A 22,587-nucleotide genomic window follows, 5' to 3' on the forward strand; every position below is an offset into this window, starting at 1 on the left:
GCAATGGTCCCCCAACTTCTTTTGCTCTTCCCCAAATACCCTAGGCATGTTCCTGCCTCAGGCACATTACGGTTTGCTCTGTCTGGAATCCTCTTTCCCTAAGTAGCTGTGTGGTTTGGTACCTTGCTTTTTACAAGTCTTTGCTCAAACATTATTACCTCAGTGAACCTTCCCCCAATCATCCCATTTGACATCGAACCCCTTCCTTGCCCTACCCCCAGCCCTCACTATCTCTCTTTCCTGCTTAATTTTTCTCCTTAGTACTACCCTTTTATAACATGCTAAATATTTCACTCATTTGTTCATAGTTGGCCTCCTCTGGCTAGAAGGAAATCTTCAATCTACTTTGTAGGAATTTTTTTCTCTGTTTCATTCAGTGCGGTATCCCAGAATCTAAACAGTGCCTGGCACAGTAGATGTGAAGGAATGGCCTTCTCTTCCCATGCTGGTACTATGTTCTACTCCCATTGGCTCTCTTCTTTGCTAACTGACCATGTGGGAAATTATTTGGTCACTGGGCTGCTGCCTCTAGAATGATCTCCCTCTGAGTGTGGTAATGGTGAGCTTTGGTGAAACTCTTCATGGTTTGTAGACCCCTTAAAGAATCTGATAAAAGTTATGGAAACTCTCCCTGGAAAAATGTTCAGACAGAATAATTTTGTGTTCAACTGCATTCAACTGCAGATGCCTGTAGTCCATTTGTATGACCCGGATAATGAGTCCAAACTGTTCTAGAAGTCACTCTAGTAACGATTTTGCAGAGCTAAGACCCTTTTTGCCCCAGTCTCTTTCTGGCTCCCTTTCTCCCTTGACAAGAGAAATGGCCCACACAGTTCCCACGGCACATCCAACTTTTCCCCCTTGGCTCCTCCTGCCTCATAGCTGACTCTGAACATTCCTCTCACTTTGTCCCATTCTGTGACCAATTCTAGTGTATTTCTCCACACGTCCCAGAAATCCTTGGACACCAGCTGGATGTCCTACAATTTAACTAAACTCTGACGCTATCTACCTAGGGATAACATCAGATTCCACAGCCTAAGGGCTCAGTCCTGCAGGACGTGTCCCCTTCCACGCATTTCAGGTGCCAAATTCAAGTCCAGATGGTCACTTGTACTTCTGACCCAAGGCTGTAGATTGGAGGTTCCAATGATCCCCTCTTTGGGGTCAATTAATTTGCTAGAGGGGCTCACAGAATTGAGGAAACGAGTTCACTTATTAGGTCATCAGTTTATGATAAAAGGATATAACTCAGAACAGCCACATGGAGGAGATGTGCAGTGAAGGCTGTCTGCAGGAGTACCACTCTTCTCCAAATCTCCACATAGCATCAACCCAGAAATTCTCCAAACCCCATCCTTTTGGGTTTTTATGGAGGCTTTATTGCATCTGTATGATTGATTAAATCATGGGCCATTAGTGATTGAACTCAATCTCCAGCACCTCACCCCTCCCTGGAGATCAGGGGGTGGGACTGAATGTTCTTACCTAGGAATCACTAAGTTGGTTCCACTAGTCAATTAGTCCCTTATCGTAGGTGCTTTTCAAAACTCACCTCATTAATATAATAAAAGATACCTTTATCTCTCTCATCACAGGAAATTCCAAGAGTTTTAGTTAGGAGGTCTGTGCCAGGAAATGGGTGAAAGACCAAAAATACATTTCTTATTATAAATCACAATGGAAAGCACCACCTTGGTGCACCTTGCTTTTCCAGCCTTTTCCTTCGTAGCCAGCCAGTTTATCTCTTTTTCCCCCCACTATTCTTTCCAAAGGACCTGACTGGAAAAGTTAGATTAATTTTTTCCCATAAGTTCTGGATGTAATTCCAAGTTTTCCTGATTTAAGTAGAAGAAAGGGAGAGATGTGATCACATCTGGACTTCTAGTGACTTGTCCCCTGGCTCACAGCTGCCCCCTTTTCTATAAACCACCTCCTCCCTGAGTAGGAGGGCTCTGTCCTTCCAGGATCCCCACACTGAAACCAGGTGTCTGTCCCACTCCCAGGGAACAGGCAGGCCACATTGCAAATTGCTGTTTAGTGGGAACCTGCTTTGCTCTCTTGCTCTGGAGGCTGGCCTCTCCGTCTTTTTCTCAGGCTACTGCTGGGTATATAAGCACTGCGCTGAATTGTGCCTAGCTATTCTCTGACCAACCCGGTTGTAAGACCTGGGGCAGGTCCCATGTTTTAAGCATCTTTGTGTGTTTGCCAACACTAAGCATAGAGTATATAAACATTGTGCTTTTACATGCTGTGGGTTCCTTTCCTTCTTCTCATTTCTTAAGTTGTCTGCATCCTTCAGAGCATGATTTCACAATCTACAGCAGGGTTTAGCCTGTGGGAGTGTGGTATCTCTGTGATTCATTGTTATTCAGGTATTCTGATTCTTTTTCTTTTAGCTAGAGCTAAACTGGTCGTTACCAAGGATGATTTTTACTTATTTTTGGTAATCCCCCTCTCCCCAGATCCTAACACAAGACACAGCCAGTTATTTATTTATTTATTTACTCAACAAATATTTATTGAGTGTGTGTCTTGTGCCAAGGGCTGTGCTAGCCCTGGGGGTACAACAGTGAGAAAAAGACTAAGTCCCCTCTCTCGAGGAGCTCACAGTCTAATAGAAGACACAGAAATGAATCAACCCCCAAACCATAATGTTACAACTGTGAAAAGTACCATGAAGGAAGAACATATAATGCACAGTGGGGGGAAAATGTCTTTGTCAAGAAGTTCAGGGAAGCTTCCCTGAACTAGTGATGATTAAGCTTAAATCTGAAGGGTCAGTGGAGGCTAAGTAGACAGAGGAGGGGAAAGAGGAACAATATATTCCTCAGTCAGAGGAATCGCATATACCAAGGTCCTGTGACAGAAAGGAGAACAGACTCTAGAGTAAGAGGAAGGTGAAAACAGTGAATATAGCTTGCTAACGATGTTGGTCTTCATCCTAAGGTGGCTTAGATGAGGGTGGTGGTGGTGAAGATGGAGAGAAGTGAGCAGGTTTGCACAGTGTTTCAGAGGTGACATTGCCATGACATGGGAGTGAATTTGACATGGAAGGTGAATGTGGTGTCAGTCAAGTCCTTTGTTCCTAGCCTATGAGTGAATGGAGGGATGAACATTTGGCTGGTGGCATCCTGGCATTACTCCTCCTGGCAACCTTTCCCTGCCCCCGCCTGTCCCTTCATGATGCTAAGAGTCCATTTCAAGTCTCCTGGGTATGTCTGGCAGGGTTGCTGCACTGTTTGCTAAAATCTCCTCAACGGGAGGGGGGCAATCATCTCAGTTTGCCCAACAACCCACCTCCAAGATCATTCTTTCTGAAGGCTTGACTGAGCACATGCAACTCTGAAAGCACATGCACTCAGAGAAGAGTGGGCTGGCTTCATCAACACTAAGTGAAATCCTGTGTTCCTGCCAGACACTTTGATATATGGAGCAATGCTGGTAAGGGCTTGTGTGGGGGATTTTTTTTTTTTTAACCCACCTACACGGTATCCCTTGAATGGCAGTTGACAATTAGCTGCTAAGTAAAAGGAGGCACTTATTTTTATTGCGGGCCCTGACAGCTTTATGTTCACTCTTTAAAAGCCAAGACTCATGTGTGTAAAGGTGAGTGGGGAGGGGAAGTGGTGTGGGAAGGAGGAAGGGAGGGCCAGGGGCAGGTGCCGACAGATCCCATGATTTCCTGGAGTCAGAACCTGAGCAGTATTTACAAGCATGTGGTGATCTGGAAGCGAGAGAAGATGGTTCTTCCAGGTTGGAGAGGCGGGAAGGCGTGAGGCTGGCTCTGCAGAGACTGTGATTCCTTGGCCCCCACCATGCCTCATATTCTTAGGATGCCGCGGTGGGACTCGGGCTGTGGCTTTTCTGCCCTGGCCCTGCTCTTTTGCTGGAATTTCAGGAAGAAAACACCCAAGCACCGAAAGAAAGGTATTTCGTCCCTATTTTGTGATTCAGTTTTTCCACCAAAAGAAACTTGCCCAGCTCCCCTTCCCTCTCCTGCAGAGATGGGGATGGTCCTGGAACTAAGCCCCTGGGAGGCAGGTATCAGTTCTGGGCCAGTGGGAAAGGGGGGCAGGGGTGGGGCGGGCCCTTCTGGGCACCTGGGCTGGACCAGAGGCAGGGTAGGGGGAGGAGCTCTTGTCCTGAAACTAGGAGCATCTGTGTGATCAGAAAGGGAGGATGAGGTTAGAAAGGAGGTGACAGCTAATCCTTCCACTTTCACTTCCCTAAAGCAGTTCAGTGTCCTGGGGCTGCCTAGCAAATCTGAGGAGGGGGCTTAGAAGTAAAGGGTGGAGGATGCCCATGAGCAGAGATTAGGCAGCCCCCTATGCCTTTCTTCTTCCCCTTGAGACGTAGTGATGTCTGAAGTTTCACCTAGACAGTTGTATTCCACTGGCTTTAAACAAGAGAAATTAAAGTGTTGAATTTAGAATCACAAGGCAAATATGACAGTGGACAAATTCCTAATCTAAGTCTCAATTTATCAGTCTGCAAAATGGAACAATAGTATCTATTTTGTAGGGCTCTTCTGAGGACTAAACAAGAGCACACATGAAAACTTTTAGGGCACATAAAATTAGTGTAATTAATCAAATGTATTAATAATTATTACATTATATATTATAATTAATCAATTAAGATTTGTACCTATGAAGATGGCAATGCCTGTATTAATAGTGACTGGTCCAGAGTGAGGAGCTGTTCTGAGTAAATGACTTGCTGGCCAAGGGCAGGAAGAGCAGGGGCACCAGTTCCCTGAAGGAGTGGGTGCAGCCTGGGAGGCATGGCGCCGATGATGGGGGAGCCTGGGGTGGAGAATGGTCTCCAAAGGCCTCCCACACCACTGTCTGCTGTCTTCCTCCTTCCCTAGTTCCCTTGGGGTCTAAGCCTTTTCATGTCCACCCAGGATCAGAAGGGGTGATCAGGGCTGAGAAGTCAGAGGTACGTGCAACTCAGGATTGGGTCTTTGGAGTTCCAGGGAGGTACTTCAAACTCCTCATATGTGATCTGAGATGGAGATTGACAAAGCCTGATTGAGACAAACTAAAGAAAATCAGGATGCTCTTTCTCTCCTGTTGGTCCTGATGTCTCTGCAGCCCATAGTGCCCATTTCTTGTTGGAGGGAATAGCTCTGACTAATTTCCAGGCTGGAGGTATGCAGTTTGGTGTCTTCATTGTATGGGTAACATGAAAGCAGTGGGTGTGCTAAGGAGCACGTGAGGATGGGGGAAGGAAGTTCCGGGACACTCCAACGTTTAGAGGTCAGGGAGAAAAGGAAGAATCATCTGAGGAGACTGAGGAAGCATGGCCCATGAGACAAATTGAGAACCAAGTGGGAGTGCCAAAAGCCATGTGAAAAGTGTCTCAAGAAGGGGTGATTTTCTGTGTCACATGGTGCTGATAGAGCAGTTCTGAGGAAGACTGAGAATTTGAGTCCTAGATTTTAAAAACATAAAGGCCATTGATCTCCTTGACCAGAGCAAGTTTGGAGAAGTACTGATCAGAGTACTTTCAGGAGAGAAGGGGCGGAGGACAAGAGGAATAGCAGACAGCCGATGACAGCTCTTCGAGGACTGGCCCATCATGTGCCAGGCTCTGTGCCAGGACATAAAAATAGATGGTGAACCAGACAGGCTGTCTGCCTTTGAGGAGCTCATAGTCCAGTGGAAGAGAGACATGTTTAAAACTAAGCTACACGAGAAGTAGCTCTGTGTGCACAGAAGAGAGAGGGATCGTTTCCCTCTGAGGAGAAGACAGTTGGAAATTCTGCTGCAGGAAGATCAGGTTTCAAGGTGAGGAGAAGGAAGGGTATTAGCTCCAGAGTTTGCAAAAGCAAAGACCTTTCTTCATTCCTTCTAGAATAATCTCCAGCTACCCAAGAGGCAGGTACTCAGTCTGTATTTGCCGAATGATTTTGTGAATTCCAGTGGAAGGAATTTGCAAGAAACAGACTTGCAAAAGCAACCATCACAATAATTTTGAGAGTAGCAGCGAGGACAGAGAAGAGAGGGTTTAATTTAGAAAGTGCTGATCTGGGGCACCTGGGTGTCTCAGTCTTTTGAGACTTTGGCTCGGGTCATGATCTCACAGTTCGTGAGTTCGAGCCCTGCAAAGGGCTCACTGCTGTCAGTCCAGAGCCCGCTTTGGATCCTCTGTCCCCCTCTCTCTTTACCCCTCCCCTGCTCATGCTCTCTTTCTCAAAAATAAATAAAACATAAAAAAAGAAAAGAAAGTGCTGATCTGTTTGGAGGGAAAAAGAAGATATTGCAGATAATCCCGACACTCACACTTTTGCTGATGGGGTTTGTCAAGTGCAGGTACCTTGTGTTAATGGTTTTGTATTATCCATGACTAGGAAAGTGCCTGATGCTTGAGTGCTTGACTGACTGAATGCTATTGCCTGGGAAGAAGGCTCCAGGAGAAGCAGTAATTTGGGAGTGTTGGGGGTGGGACAAGAGTGAGACTGGAGAAGACACTGGGAGAACTGCCATTAGATGTTGAATGAGGAAGGATAGATAAATAGATAGATGATAGATAGATAGGTAGATAGATAGATAGATAGATAGATAGATAGAAGATAGGTAGGTCTGGCCCAGACATGTGGATTTACAAGTTACCAATTTGGAGGTGATATCCAAATGTATGGAATCATATGAACTTCCTCAAAAAAGAATGTCTAGAGGGAGGGGACAGCTAAGCTGGAATGTTGGGAAGTGACACAGGAAAGGAGCAGGTGGAGGAAGGAACACAGGAAAGGAGATTGCAGAGGAACCAGGAGGCAAATGGGAATAGAATGAGAACGATGATTTTGTCATCATGTCAGGAGAAAGGAGAATCAATACCATCATGAGTCTTCAGGGAAGACCAGTTGGGTGTGGAATGAGCATAGCCCATGGCTGGCGATTAGAAAGGCGCTGGAAATTTTATCGAGTGGATTGGGTGGAAAGATGCAAACTGGTGAAACTAGACTGGATGGGTTGAGAGGTGGAGAGTTTGATAAGCAAAGAAGTAGAGCCTGTGAGCATGGAAGTAGACATGTTCTTATGAGTGTACTGATGAAGAGAAGGAAGGCAAATAGTGGTTGTTTGAGAGCTAGGGTAGGAGGTTATTGTTTGATAAATTGGCAGACTTAGACTCACCTGGGCTCTTTCAACTAAAAAGAGAAATATTTAAGATACAAAAGAGAGGGAGTGAAGTCCTAGAAGAGCTGCAAAGGGATGGAACCCACACGTCAAAAAAGCATCATTTTAGATGAAAGCACAGGGTCCTTTTCTTCCTTTGAGAGAAGACAGACAGAGGAGGAGGGACAGGAAGGGCAGGGATTGGGGATAAGAGAGTTCATTGATGATTTCCTCCACTTGAGGAGAGAAGGAAAAGAGGAGACCAGGTCACCTGCTGAGACACAGAGGGAAAAGGAGTGGGTGGTGAGAGCAAGAGGAGTGGGGGAGATTTGGAACCAAGGTCTCTGATTGGGAATAAAAGCCTCCGTGATATGGAATGCTGTGTTCCCTTGGGACTCTTGGTGACCTGGTGAAGGTGTGGAGGGGGTACTAGGAGTCCACAGAGCAGAGATGATGGAGGAGAAAGGGGGGATTGGGAAGTGGGTTTACTGGTGAGAGTGGTATTACAATGACTGACTGTGGGGCCTGGGAGGGATGAAGGAGGAGCACAGGACAAGGCTGAGAGGCTGGGATGGGGAGAAAAGTTACAGGACTTGCTACCGAGAGGATTCCAGGTCACCTGCAAAACGGAGCATTTGCCTTGGGACCTCAGGAATGGGGTTCCCATCTGACTGCTCTGACATCTCCATGCAAATCCCCACATTGTATTGGAATATCTCTCCCTGTCAGGGTACAAGGGGCCCCTTGAGCCTAAGTCTTCAACTGCTCAGAAACACATCTGCCTCCCCCCTTGAGATGCTCCTCAAGGGAATTTTACAAATGCCATGTGGCCTATGTTTTAAGTCAGATTGTTTCAAACTTTTCCTTCCAAGTATCTATCCAGCTCCTTTCACAGACATATAGGAACCAAATTCTACATTGTTACTGCCATTGTCTAATTGTTTCTCATTATTTTGCATGTGGTCATTTCATTTTCATAGCTCGAGTGTAACTTAATTGAAAGCAAGAACCATATCCTATGTTCTCTTGTCTGTATTACCTATTCCACATGAGCTGCTGCTGGCACTCAAGAAATGTTAGTGTCAAGCTAAATTCTTCCACTGAGGAGGTCTCTACCAGAGCTTACTCTAAAGAAATGCCAAACTTATCATTAATCATGGAAAGCACTTGCTTAAAGATGAAATAATTCTTTAAGTAATTCAGCAAAATGTGCTACCTACCTTGTGCCAGGCCCTGTGCTGAACACGGGTTGAATAGAGAGCACCCCCATATTTCCAGCTCTGGGGAGCCTAGTCTTGCAGAGGGTGTGGGTACATATAGATAATCACAGTATTGTGTCGAAAGGGATTGGGGTATTTGAGAAAGAATACAGGTGCACAAAGTAGGGACAGAATCTCTCAGGCTGGGGTCAAGGAGAGCTTGGCAGACATGATGGTATTTGAGCCAGGCCAAGGAAGACAAATGGAATTCCAGCAGACAAGGAAGGAGACATGCACAGACTGGGCAATGAGAAGACCGTCCAAGGGTTTTGGGAACATCAGGGTGAGGTGCCTGTGGGGGCACGACAGGAAGTCAGGCTGGAAAGGTAGGCAGGGGCTAGACCAAATGTGAAACTAAGGAATGCCAGCCCCAACTTTCAAACTGCAGCCACAGAAATATTTATTCAAACAGTGTCACTGAAACGCAATAAGTAAAACAGACAACAGCCCAGCAGATGTGGTTGGGAGTAGGAAATACAGGGACCACTCCCATGCTCAGCTCCTCCCAGATCCACTGCTCTCACCTCCCAGCATCTGAGGGTCTGCAGAGGAAGCCCCTAGGACTTTGAGGAGTAATTTAGAAAATGCTATTGTGGCAATTGGGGAAGAAGTGGGTGACAAAAACAGGGTTGGGGGCAGGGAGCGTGCTTAGGGAAATTGGAGATGGTTTAGAAAGGTAGGCAGCAGGAGGGCTTTGAACATGTCAGAAGAGAACACCACAGCTGTCATAGGTGAGAGAATAGTCCAGCCTGGCTTAGGGCAATGGGTGGGAGTGCAGAGGACACGGTAGATTCACGAGCTCAGTATAGCTCTGTACAGGTGAAATCCACGTTAGAGACTGGATACAGGGGACCAACCAGAAAGCGAACCATGGGGAGCACCAAAGGACTCTGGGAAGCAGTGTCCTGGGAATTGAAGTGGTCAGTGTAACCAGGTCCTAATTATGACAGAGGGAAAATCAGGCAGGACAGAGCTGAAGCCATGACCTGTCTTCTGAGCCTCCAGGAACCAAAGGGAATAGGGGCCTGGTGGGAGAATGGGTAGCCAACGATTGTCCTGATTTAAAAACTAACCTTGTTATACCGCTGGGGTGGGGAAATTATAGAGCCAGTACTGACAGGGCTGGGGTGGAGCTGGTCCACACATGCTTTGCTGGAGGCAGTGTAATTTGGAAAAATATTTTTGGACAACAATTTGCATACCACTGAGTCATAAAAATGTTCAAAACACTTGACCTAGTAATTCAACTTGTGAGAATTTGCCCTAAGGAAATAGTTCAAAAGAATGAAAACCCTGTGATCACCTATCCAAATGTTAATTAATTAATTAAGCAATTAATTAGAAATTATACATTGTGCTGAATACATTCCAGGAACTCTGCTTGGTGGATAAGTATGTTCACTGTAGCTGTTTTGAAAATAGTAAAACATAATAAACAATCTATATTATTAAGAATGCCGCAATGGTTTAATAGGGTATGAGACATCCGTGTGATAGACTTATTTTTTAATGCTGTATGACGCAAGCAGAATTCAAAACTGCCTGCTTGCTGCCATAGTTAAGAGTACATTCTCTTGAGTTTACTGCCTGGGCTTGAATTCTGACTACCGTGCCCTGGCACCTGACCTTGGCAAGTTCACCAGTGCCTCTAAGGCTCAGTGTCTTTAATGGCAAGGTGAGTATAACAATTCTACTACCTCGTGGGGTTGCTGTTAAGATGAAATGAGAACAGATGTGCAAAGTGCTTAGCACAATTTCTAGCAGACAACAGGTATTCAGTAAAAGCGAATTGTTATTTTAAATATGTAAAACTGTGGGTCAAGAGAAAAAGACTTCCAGAGACTCTCCCAAATTTGTAGCTCCAGGAAATATTATGGATGGCTTGTCTCCTATATTATGTTTAGTATCATTGCACTAAAACTTTTGAGGTTATACACAACACTGGCAAATCTAGAAATAGGCAAAGAAAGCACTTTGACCTACCATTTCATCCAATGGAAGTCAGAATGATGGGAACATCCTGTTTTTCTCTTTCTAGCTGTGTTTGGCCAGCGTTTGGATGAGACCGTGGCTTATGAGCAGAAATTTGGCCCCCACCTGGTGCCCATCCTGGTGGAGAAGTGTGCAGAGTTCATCCTCCAGCACGGCCTGAATGAAGAGGGCATCTTCCGACTGCCTGGGCAGGACAACCTGGTGAAGCAGCTCAGAGACGCTTTTGATGCCGGGGAGCGGCCCTCCTTTGACAGGTACCCTGTCCTCACCATGTCCTCCCCCTGCCATATGTGGGTAGGAGGACCTCTCTCTACCGGCTGAGCTACCGGACTCACACAGAAGTTTCCAAGGCCCTGGCTTGCAACAAAGAGAGCTTTTTATTTTGCTGGCGACTTATGTGAGGAATGAAGTGAACTAGAAGTAGGGCCTTGCCGAGCAGTCAAGAGATGTTTAGGATGTAGGGGAGGCCGGGAGGATGACGGGACCTAGCTTAAGGCCTACACCACTGGGCAGGTGAGGAACGTTGAAGAGTGAGCAGACTGTACAAATAGACTCACTGTGGTAGAGAATGTAGCATACCTATACCAGAGGGCTCTGATGCTCTCAGCTTTCCAGAAATGGCCAGAAGCAACACTTCTTGTTAGGTTGGGAGACCATAGTAATGTGCAGCTCTGAACTTAGTTCTGAGCCTTTGTGGAGAGAGTGCAGATTGATATCGTGGCAGCCTGGCGTCTTCTCAGGTCTCCCCCGTGGAGGTTGCCCAGGTTTGGTTGGGGCATATCAGTTGTGGTGACATTTCTTCTCACCATCGCCTACCTGCCCCACTGCCTCCAGCTACCCAGCTGAGGTTTTCGGCTCTGCCACAGTCAGCTAGTACAGCACCCACGTTGACATTGTACGCGCTCTCTGCCTATTGTGCAATATTTGCCTTGGTTGCCTGTGCGCGCTTGTCCCGCTGGCAAGAAAGAGCCATTGTTCTTTCCAAATCAGCAGCCCATAAATCAAGATTTGGTAAGGCAGGCCCAAACTCTGTCCAGTTTCCAAAGGTTGAAATTCCCCAAGGGGTTATTTAGGACAGAGGAATAGGGGTGATCCTGGGAAAATCATGAACAGCTAAGTGCCATTAGTTCCCTCTCCCCACATTCACCCCAGTCACCAGCAATGCCCATTCTCCCCGTGAAGCATCTCTGATACCATCTGTTCGCTCCAATCTCACCGCCACTGTCTGAGTTTGGACCACCGCATGTCTGTCTTTGCTGCCTTCGGCACGCAGTAGGTTAACTCACCAAGGGTGCTTTATTTTTACAGGAAAGCCAACGGGTGGAGTTGTTACTGGAACTACAGCAGGTTACGGGCATCAAATTTACAGACCTCTCAGCAGCACTATAAATTGCATTTCATTGTCAGGCACCTGATCAGTTAAGCTCACCACCTTTTTATATTCAGTTTCCTTCTTATGTTTTTAATTAGCTTTGAGTTGATCAAAAGATACAGGTGGGTTGTTGCCATGTGAAGAGTCAGCCAGGAGGAATAGAGGTGATTGCAAGGGTTTGTCAGATACTTGCCCTAGGCTTGATTTTATTGTCCTATAAAGTCAGCCTGGGTGGTGGAGTCACAGTCTTGGATACCTATGAAATATTTGGGGCAGGAAGGAGGAAAGTTACCACAGCTTATCATGACCTCTTCACCCCCAGAATTAAGGAGTAGAGTTTATATACCCAGAAATAGGAAGGGTCACCTGGGGCTCTTCAGAGTCCTTCCAGGGCCGATGCTTGGGTCTACATAATCCTTGTGGGTAGTCATCTAGATCCCCTACGTTGGTCATATGTGTGGTTTCACCATGAGATCTCCCAAATTGTCTCACTGGAATGAAAAGAAACAAAGGACCTTTTATTTGGAAGGTGCTAGTGCAGCTGTATCTGATTCTCATTAAACATATATGAATAAAATTTAAAATCTCTTTGTTGAGTTTCTGTTGGACTGGATACTATCCAGTCATAAAGCCAATACATTTCTGATACCTATACTTCCATGAGAAACATACAGATGTGCCACATTTTAAGGTTGGTGCCACCAGGGAAGTGTTGGCAGAGCCATCGGTGGGGCCTGGGCTAACCTTTAGTGAATCAGGTGTTGAGCTCAGAAGTTCAACCTGGCTCCTGACTTTCTCTTAGTCCTTGACTTAAAAAAAATCATGTTTAACTTGACTTAAACATGTTTCATTGGGTTGAAGGAATAGCAAACTCAGGAAAAATCATGCTGGAAATGTAAACTGTAACAGTGACAAGTGAGTCAGCTCTGATAAAATTAGGGCACAGACATTATACTAAAAATTTACAAAAATAATTGTATAATTTCCATTGTGTTAAGTGCTAAAATGGAAAACTAGATGGTACTATGAGGACTTAGAACAGGGGCCTTTTGACACCATCTGGTAGATTTAGGGAGACCCCCAAGAAGCAATGACATTTCCACTGAGAGGCCTTAGGTAAGCATAAGGAGTTAGCCAGGACAAGCAGCATTATCTCCCCCTGATAAAATGAATCGAGAAGGTTTCTCTGGTTTTAAATGTTCCAAGATGATTTACATAGATAATTATGTTCTCTGGTTATAACACTGAAGCATCTACACTATATCAGTGGTTATAACCTTTTTTTCTAATGTTGGATATTTTTGCTGTCCTGGTTTCTTCTGATTGAACTATCTAGTAGTTTGTGGTTTTTGTTGTTGTCATTTTTCTTTAAAAGATTCTGTTTTTTGATTCATCGTCTCTACTATCTTTCTCATTTTAATTTGTTGTTTGCAACACTCGTTCCTTGGGCATATTTTGCATGTTGTATTTTGCCAGGCAGTGGACAGTGCATCAGAAAATGGAACTGTGGAGGCAGAAGGCCAGCTAGGAAGCTGGGACAGAATCCTGGCAAAAGGCCATTGCCTTTTGAAATAGGGCAGTGGAAGGGGGCAGGACTTAAAGTGATTCACGTGACATTTGGATAGACTTGAGGGGATTTAGGAGCCTAATTGGGTGTGGGGTGAGGGAGAGGCCCTGGATTCTGACCAAGACCATGGAATGGATGGTGATGCAGGGGCATGAGGAGAAGCCTCATGGCTCCTTTTGCAACTTTGGGTGAATGCTCCTCCTGCAAAGTGTTAGTTGGTTGTCATTCTGCCATTTTCTTGGGAATGTCTTCATGTATTTTGACAAGAGGACTTTGTCCAGGAATATTTTTAGGTAGTGACTCAGCAGGGAAGGCTTTTCTAGAATCCCCACCTTAAGTGAATGGTTCCCACCCCCAGTTTCCTGAGGCAGCAGTGGAGCACAGACGGGGCTCCGTGCCAGTTCATGTTCTCATTTTGAGGTAGAGAGCTGACAGGCTGCAAAGCTGGGGCCTTTTCAGAAGACATCTCCAAACACTGGCTGTCAAAAACAAACAAAAAAACTTACTCAGGATGCCAAGGCAGAGCTTTACAGTCAAGTCCTGATGTTCTTATTTCTGCTTCCTCCAATGCCTCCCTTCTTTTCCTTCTGCCCAAGCCAGCCCATCCTGTCCCTTCTCCAGGAGGCACTCCTACCCAGTGAATTCTATATTCCCCATCAATGAAACTGAGGAGCCATTCAGATTGTCTGAACCTCTTAGCACATCCTTGCTTTTCAAAGTACTACCAGGACAGTCACTTAAGAATACCAGTTTTTTGGGGGGTTTTTTGGTGTGAAGTAAATAAATATGAAGTAAATAATTTCTTCACTAATGAGCTTTAAGCATATGGTAGATTCAGACTTATTTTCTCTTATAGAGCTGCATAATAAATGCAATAGCTCTATAAAACAGGGGTCAGCAGACTTTGATAAAAGGCCATATATGACATATTTAGGCTTTGCAGGCCAGAGTGTTTCTACTGCAGCTATTCAGTTCTGCTTTTAGCAGAGTTATAGCTCAAAATCAGCCAAAGACAATCCAAAAATGAATAAGCATGGCCATATCACTTGATGAATGCTGAAATTCAAATTTCAGATAATTTTCACATGCTATGATATCTGCTTCTTTTGAGTTTTGTTCCCAGCTATTTAAAAATGTAAAATCCAATCTTAGCTCATAGAGTGTACAGGCAATGGGCCATATTTGGCTCCTGGGCCATGCTTTGCCCACTCCTGCTATAAACTGGACAAGCTGAACTGAAAAGTCCAAGCTTCCTTCAGTTAACAGGAAGTCATCTGAATGTTGTCTGTATTTCTGCAGCCGGGCCTCTGCTCCCCACCCTCTAGGCTCCCTTCCTTATACTGTAACTCCTTGTCATTCTTCAGATCTTGGCCCCTATGGATCCTTAGCTCTGCACTGGGTGTCCCTTTTACACACCTCCATACAGTCCCAGGTTAGTCATGGCACTAACCTCACAATTTTGTAGTGACTTGGTAACATTTGAGTCTGCACAGCTCTGTGGCTCAAGGAGTCCAGGTGTCCTGTATATCCCTCAGGTTCACTGCTGAAATCCCAGTGCTTGAGGTAGTATCTTTCACCTAGTAGGTTATCTCAATGCTTATTTATTGAACAATTGCACAAATATATGAATGAGTCCCAGAACTGTTTTGAGCTCTCTGAGGGTTTAAAGAGATCATGGACCATCAATATAAATGAGTTATCACATGAAAAATTAGAGACTAAGCAGAAAATGCAAAATTGTGAGGTACTAAGTGACTTGGAGAAAATAGAAAGAGATGAAGACTAAAATAATTTAATAGGATTAATGAAAAAGTAGACCTTGAACTTACTTTTGAGGCAGTTGGGTAGAAGAGATAAAGAAAAAAGTGTTGAGGGTCATGGTTCCAGAAGATTAGCAAAGATGTTTTGTTTGGATACATCTTTATCAGACTCTGCTCCTCTGCAAAACTCCCCTTTGGAACCTGGGATTCTGTTTAGTGGACCACAAAGGGGAAGGCAAGGAATGTTCTGGAGCTTTATTTTCAAACAACATTGCTTATTTTCTTTCAGAGATACAGATGTACACACCGTGGCCTCCCTGTTAAAGCTTTACCTCCGAGACCTCCCAGAGCCAGTGGTTCCCTGGAGCCAGTATGAGGGGTTCCTGCTGTGCGGGCAGCTCATGAATGCAGATGAGGCAAAGGTTTGTATCTCATTAGAGTTAGTTGTCCTGCTTTGGAAGGTGATAGTTACTGAACACTCTTCTGGTAGGCAAGCAACAGTGGGTCAAGGGACTCATACCTTTTAGTGAGATACTTTGTCAAACTGGAACTTTGTCAACAACAGAAGGCAACTGAAGCCAGTCATCGTGACAGCTTTGCTGGGATGTAACAATCCAAAAAAGAATTGTCTATAATCAAATATACCCAAACCACTTTAATGAGAAAGAGAAAGCTTCTGAGAAGGCCTTCAAGCAATATGGCCTTGCTGAGACCCAGTGGACACAACGACAGGCTGACCAACCTGGAAGGCTGGTGAGAGGGAAGAATGTTCTAGTTCCACCATGATCATGAGTGTCAGCCATGGGCATACAAGGAATGCAGACACCAGAGAAAGGAAGGACAAGGAACTTTTCTTTGTTCTTTTCAGCTGCAGCTGCTTAAGGGGGTGTGGTCAGTGTCTGCAGCATCATGCTTGTTAGAGTTCACAAGTTTGCCTGCAGGATTTGTGGTCCCATGTAATTTGTTTCCTGAAAGGTCTTAAAGTCAACAGTCACCACACTAGAGTCATGTTAATTAAACAAATTAACCGACCAACAAAAGCCACCAGGAAAACCCATCTAACAACAATAAAACCTTCCTGGTTTTTAACCAGGATTTGCAAAACCAAATGCCCCACGAATATGTTTGTGTTATACTGCTGATAATTGGGGTCTAACTCCCCACTTCTGGGAGGTTTGCTTTTAGCACTCCTATGTTTTAAAATTTTTTTAAACGTTTACTTATTTTCGAGACAGAGAGAGACAGAGTGCAAACAGGGGAGGGGCAGAGAGAGGGAGACAGAATTCAAAATAGGCTCCAGGCTCTGAGCTGTCTGCGCAGAGCCCAATGTGGCGGTCAAACCCATGAATCACGAGATCATGACCTGAGCTGAAGTCGGACGCTTACCTGACTGAGCCACTCAGGCACCCCTAGCGCCACCATGTTTAAAGCTCTCTCTGCCAAAGTGGTGCACAAAAAAGCCTACAGTGAAGACATGGATTTAACTTTGATTTTGCCATTAGGCAAATTAAGCACTTTCTGTGAGACTCAGTTTATTTCCTTAGACCAACGGAATGTTCTATAATGGTGGAACTGGTACATAGCTACATTGATCAATATGGTAACCACTAGCCACACATGGCTATTGGACACTTGAAATACGGTAGTTCAACTAAAGAAACAATTCCTGATTTTATTTTATTTTATTATTTAAATAGTCACACGTGTCAAGTAGCTGTTGTGTTGGAGAGCACAAACTTAGACAAATTTCATAATAGCATCTGCAATACTTAGCATTGTTTTGAGGACAAGGGATAGGAGATAGGTGAGTGATATTTTTAAAGTATCAGTTTAAGGAGAGGCTTATTCTCTATTTTAACATTTATTATATAATATACTCCCAGAAATATATATATATAATAATTATTATTACTACTATTACTATTATTATTTTAAGCAATGGAGTGCCCTAGACCTGGTAGAAAACATAGCTATGAGAACTTCTCTCCTAAGAGTGAGGAGCCTCATGATTTAAGTAGATCCCAGCACAAGAAAAACGGTGGTTTTATATTTAAATGTTAGGAAAGGAAGGGAAAAATAATGATGCAGCTAATTATGCTGTAGCTATTGTAGCTATTTGCCTGCACAAAAATGAGGTTGCATGATCTCATACAGGTCTTCCTCAGCAACAAAAGGCAAATGAAGCCAATCAGGGTGACAGCCTTCCTGGGATGTAACGATCTAATAAAGAAAGGGACTATAATGGGAAATACAAATCAAAACCACAATGAGATACCACCTGACACCTGTCAGAATGGCTAACATTAACAACTCAGGCAACAATAGATGTTGGTGAGGATGCAGAGAAAGAGGATCTCTTTTGCATTGTTCGTGGGAATGCAAGCTGGTGCAGCCACTCTGGAAACCAGTATGGAGGTTTCTCAAAAAACTAAAAATAGAACTCCCTACAATACAGCAATTGCACTACTAGATATTTATCCATGGGATACAGGTGTGCTGTTTCGAAGGGACACATGCACCCCAATGTTTACAGCAGCACTATCAACAATAGCCAAAGTATGGAAAGAGCCCGATGTCCATCGATGGATAAATGGATAAAGAAAATGTGGTATATATATACAATGGAGTATTACTCGGCAATCAAAAAGAATGAAATCTTGCCATTTGCAACTACGTGGATGGAACTGGAGGGTATTATGCTAAGTGAAATTAGTCAGAGAAAGACAAAAATCATATGACTTCACTCATATGAGGACTTTAAGAGACAAAACAGATGAACATAAGGGAAGGGAAACAAAAATAATATAAAAACAGGGAGGGGAACAAAACAAAAGAGACTCATAAATATGAAGAAGAAACTGAGGGTTGCTGGAGGGGTTGTGGAGGGGGGGTGGGCTAAAAGGGTAAGGGGCATTAAGGAATCTACTGAAATCATTGCTTCACTATGTACTAACTAATTTGGATGTAAATTTAAAAAAATAAAGTTAAATTACAAAGTTAAAAAAATAAAATAAAATAAAATAAAAAGAAAGGGACTATAATGGGGCACCTGGGTGGCTCAGTTGGTTAAGCGTCCGACTCTTGGTTTTGGCTCAAGTCATGATGTCATGGTTCGCGAGTTTGAGGCCTGCATCAGGGTCCATGCAGATAGTGTGGAGCCTGCTTTGGATTCTCTCCTTCTCTCTCTCTGCCCCTCCCCTGCTTGTGTGCTTTCTCTCTCTCTCAAAATAAATAAATCAACTTAAAAAAAAAAAAAGAATGGGACTATAATCAAACACCTCAAGCCACTTTAAAATTAATAACCAGGGGCACCTGGGTGGCTCAGTTGGTTAAGCGTCCAACTTTGACTCAAGTTATGATCTCACGGTTTGTGAGTTCAAACTTCTCGTTGGGCTCTTTGCTGACAGCTCAGAGCCTGGATCCTGCTTGCGATTCTGTGTCTCCCTCTCTCTCTCCCCTTCTCCCACTTGCACTCGGTCTCTCTTTCTCTCAAAAATAAACATTAAAAAATAAAATAAAATAAAATAAGTAACTGAATGATTTTGTGCATGATTTATAAATTTTGGGGGAGAGAGTGAGATAAGGACATGAGAAGTCTTAATTAATATAGGTATATCAGCTCACCCTTGTGAAATTAGTAACATTTTATAGAATGAGGTTTAAAAGTTGGCTAAAAAGCATCAGTGTTTCAGGCAATCTCTCACCCCATAGCTCCAGGAAAAGCAAAGAGGTATGTGGATGCAGATCTGACAATAAGACTCCCACCCCTGAACTTATTCGCTTTAGACCTGCTTCTCCCAACTTTTCTCCATCTCAAAATATTTGGGTTTCTTTTTTTTTTTTTAATTTTTTTGTGTTTGTTTATTTTTGAGAAAGAGGGAGAGAGGGAGAGAGAGACAGAGCGTGATCAGGGGAGAAGCAGAGAAAGACGGAGATACCGAATCCAAAGAAGGCTCCAGGTTCTGAGCCGTTGGGGCTTGAACCCACAAACTGTGAGATCATGACCTGAGCTGAAGTAAGACGCTTAACCGACTGAGCCACCCAGGCACCCCTCAACATGCTTGAGTTTCTAATCTGTGGTAACGCACATCTGGGCAGGGCAGAGAGACCACAGCCTTCCTCATTGGTGAAAATGTGGCAGGAGTGGTAGTTGAGAGCAATGAATCTACAGCAACCTTTACAAAGAATTCACCCATTAAACTGGAAGAGGGAATCCTAATATGAAGCAGGTATTCTAGATACAGAGGGTCTGCACCAAGTCACTACATGCAGGCTGACAGGCCATAGGGTGCGTTTTCTCCAGGAGAAGCTGCTCAGGTTTGAGGGAGCCCACATGTCTCATGTTAACTGGCACACTTTTATAATCGCGATGTTACTGACAGTGACTACAGACCCTACAGGCAGCTGCTGGTGAAAAGAACTAAGAAAGCTCTCTGTCCCTCCTCTCCCTGGCACATGAATTTCTTCTCTAGCATTCATGGTCATCATGGAGGTAGAACATTCCAACATTACCTGCCTTTCCCACGATTGGTCAGCTTGTCCTGTGTCCCCGCAGATCTCAGCAAGGCCATAATGCTTAAAATCCTTCTCCGAAGCTTCCTTCTTCTCTCACTACTTTTAAAGTGACTTGGGGTATTTGGATGTGATCCAGTGCTTCACTGGAGTGTTGTAGCTTAAGCATTCACTAAGCAAACAATTACTGTGAGTATGAGATGTCAAATCGTCCTTGCCTTAGAGTAGTTCTGAGTTGGGGAAGAGGGCATGATTAGAGACAAATAAAAAAATGTGCTGTATAAGAACCTGTGAGCTTCTCCATACTATTTTCGCAACTTCCTGTGAATTTATAATTATTTGGACATAAAAAGCTTTAAAAAAACACACAAAACTATGGGAACAGGAGTGAGTACCAAAGTGTTGCTTTCTGCACAGATACATCAGTTATGTTCCCTATGTTCCAGAGTCTCATGGCTGGCAAGTGAGCAGGCTCATTTAGGGTGTTCAAAATCTCTTCCCAGGCTCAGCAGGAGCTGGTGAAGCAGCTGTCCATCCTTCCTCGAGACAACTATAACCTCCTGAGCTACATATGCAGGTAAGAGTCCCCTGGTATCAGTTTCCAGCCATATCAGAAAGAAGCACCTGGTTAGAGGAGGAAAGGGTGTCCCCGTGAACTCAGAGCTTCTGGTCCAGACTTTGGGAAGGTCAACTGTATTCACACAGCACTGAGTTTGTTCCCTATGTCCACAAGATAATTTAAAAGATCCGCTGAAAATCTGATTGGCACATGAAGTGAACATGTTCCTCTTCCAGGCCTGCCCAAGTGCTACCTGGAGTCCTGGGACATGTATTAAAACCCAGAATCCTTATGAATGTTTCTAGAATGATCTTCCATCTTCCTGACCTTGGACCATAACTTAGTGCCCTAGATTCATTCCTGGCCACCCTTCTTATTTCCCTTTCTGAGGACCCGCGTGCCTTCTCTGTGGCAACATGTAGTGCGTAGATGGACCCAGGTCTGTCTGAGCTGGGAATCTGGATCTTCTTGCCAGACAGAGCTGAAATTTGCTTTTATTTAAAAAAATTTTTGTTGTAGTTTCTAGATTATAAAAGTGATGCATGCTTTGCAGAAGGAAAATACAACATACCGTAAATAAGAAATAAAAATAATGCCTTTTCCTCACTCAGCAAAGATCACTATTATTATTTGGGCATGTTTCCTTCTGGACGTTTTTCTTTCTATGATAGATCTTTACATACATCAATATAAATATAGGGGAACAATTTCTTGTACATATTTGTGTCTTGCTGTTTGGGGCTTAATATTATATTGTGAACATTTCTGCCTGTCCTAAAGTAGGATTATAAATGAGTCTGTAATATTTCATAATGTTTCCTCATTTGAAAACACCACCATTAATTTGATAATTTCTATGTATTTGGAATTTTATGTTGCTTCAGCCAATTCATTTAAAAATGGTTTTTAGAGAGAGTAGAAATTCCTTTGCTGATGTTTTCAGTTTTTTTTTTTAATATAGTGAATCTGAGGAGAGCTTCATGTCTCCAATGGGTAGAATTATAGTAAAAATTCATTGCTAGTTATTGAGCACCCACTGAGAATTTGAGATGCTTGGTGCTATAATCAGAGGATGAAGCAAGAGTCACTTCTTCATTCCCCTCTGTGACATCTCCTCATGAGAAAGTTTTCTTCTCTGGAAACTTGGGTGGGATGGATACTGAGAACCTGGGAGATAAGCCTAGGAAATTGGGACTAGGGATAGTCAGATACCCATTTGAGTCCTTCTAGTTTCCTTTTAGCTCCCTGCATTGGACCCTGCCTCCTGCCAACACTCCATTCCCAGCCCCAATGCCACCACCAGAAGCTGGACAGGCCCCTCTTGGCTTCTCTTCTACCTTGATCTTGAGTCTTTCAAGGTGAAGCTAATCTCATGTGGGCAGAGCAGACCAGACTGGTCCCCTTCCTGAGACTAGAAGGAAGGAGATGAGATCCATCTCTGAGATCTCATTGATAGCTGGAAGTGCTTCCTTCTGGCAACTTCCTGTTTCCTACTATGGGATTTCCTGGTTGCCCACAGGTTCCTACATGAAATCCAGTTGAACTGTGGTGTTAATAAAATGAGCGTGGATAACCTGGCTACTGTGATTGGTGTGAATCTCATCAGGTCAAAGGTTGAAGACCCTGCTGTGATCATGAGAGGTAAGACTGGTCCTGTGGGGAAGTTGAGTGCAGAGGAAGTAACGACAATTACACAGCTACCGAAGTGCTCTGCAAATTGCCAAACATTTTCTGTTGACTAACTTGCCCAAATTGTGAAATAGCCCTGTGAAAGGAGCAGGGTAGGAATTATGTCCATTTTCCGGATCACAGCACAGCAGAGAGATTCAAAATTTACCCAATGGTCACACAGTACAATAGGCTAGCACAAAAACAGCTAGTGTTTCTTAGTCTTTAATTACTTTTTTTTTTAATTTTTTTCAACGTTTTTATTTATTTTTGGGACAGAGAGAGACAGAGCATGAACGGGGGAGGGGCAGAGAGAGAGGGAGACACAGAATCGGAAACAGGCTCCAGGCTCCGAGCCATCAGCCCAGAGCCTGACGCGGGGCTCGAACTCCCGGACCGTGAGATCGTGACCTGGCTGAAGTCGGAGGCTTAACCGACTGTGCCACCCAGGTGTCCCAGTCTTTAATTACTTTTAAATAGCCTTAGCCAGAGAAAGTGAATTTGCAAGAAAGTGGAGAAAGCAAGTTTGACTTTAGAAGACAATTCACAAAAAGGCCACTTGTAAGAATTCACAAAAAGGCCACACTTGTGGGTGTGTCTTGGTTCAGTGAGCAAAAGTCCTGGCATAGAGTATTGATGTCTACCATGGATTTGGGAAGGCAGTACTCCTAGCACATATTTATTATGTGTGCAATAAGAAATCAGATGTCATGTTGAGGACCACATGAGGGGAGAAAGATATCTTCATTTTCTCTACTATTATACTGCCTATTT

The 22,587-nt window shown here is 44.0% G+C and overlaps 1 protein-coding gene across 4 annotated transcripts in view; it reads left to right on the plus strand.

The window, feature by feature from the left end:
- ARHGAP25 (Rho GTPase activating protein 25) overlaps positions 1–22,587 on the plus strand; it is a 90,113-nt gene that overhangs the window by 59,209 nt on the left and 8,317 nt on the right. For 3 of the 4 annotated variants that reach the window (XM_015063979.3, XM_015063977.3, XM_053200687.1), the window contains 4 exons: positions 10,422–10,629; positions 15,364–15,496; positions 20,090–20,163; positions 21,665–21,786. In XM_015063979.3, coding sequence (XP_014919465.3) covers positions 10,422–10,629; positions 15,364–15,496; positions 20,090–20,163; positions 21,665–21,786 — 537 coding nt within the window. Of the gene's footprint in view, positions 1–3,630; positions 3,931–10,421; positions 10,630–15,363; positions 15,497–20,089; positions 20,164–21,664; positions 21,787–22,587 lie in introns of those variants that run through there. The other variant, XM_027072307.2, reaches the window with a different exon arrangement.

This window comes from Acinonyx jubatus, chromosome A3 (assembly GCF_027475565.1).
Source record: "Acinonyx jubatus isolate Ajub_Pintada_27869175 chromosome A3, VMU_Ajub_asm_v1.0, whole genome shotgun sequence".
Lineage (NCBI taxonomy): Eukaryota > Metazoa > Chordata > Mammalia > Carnivora > Felidae > Acinonyx > Acinonyx jubatus.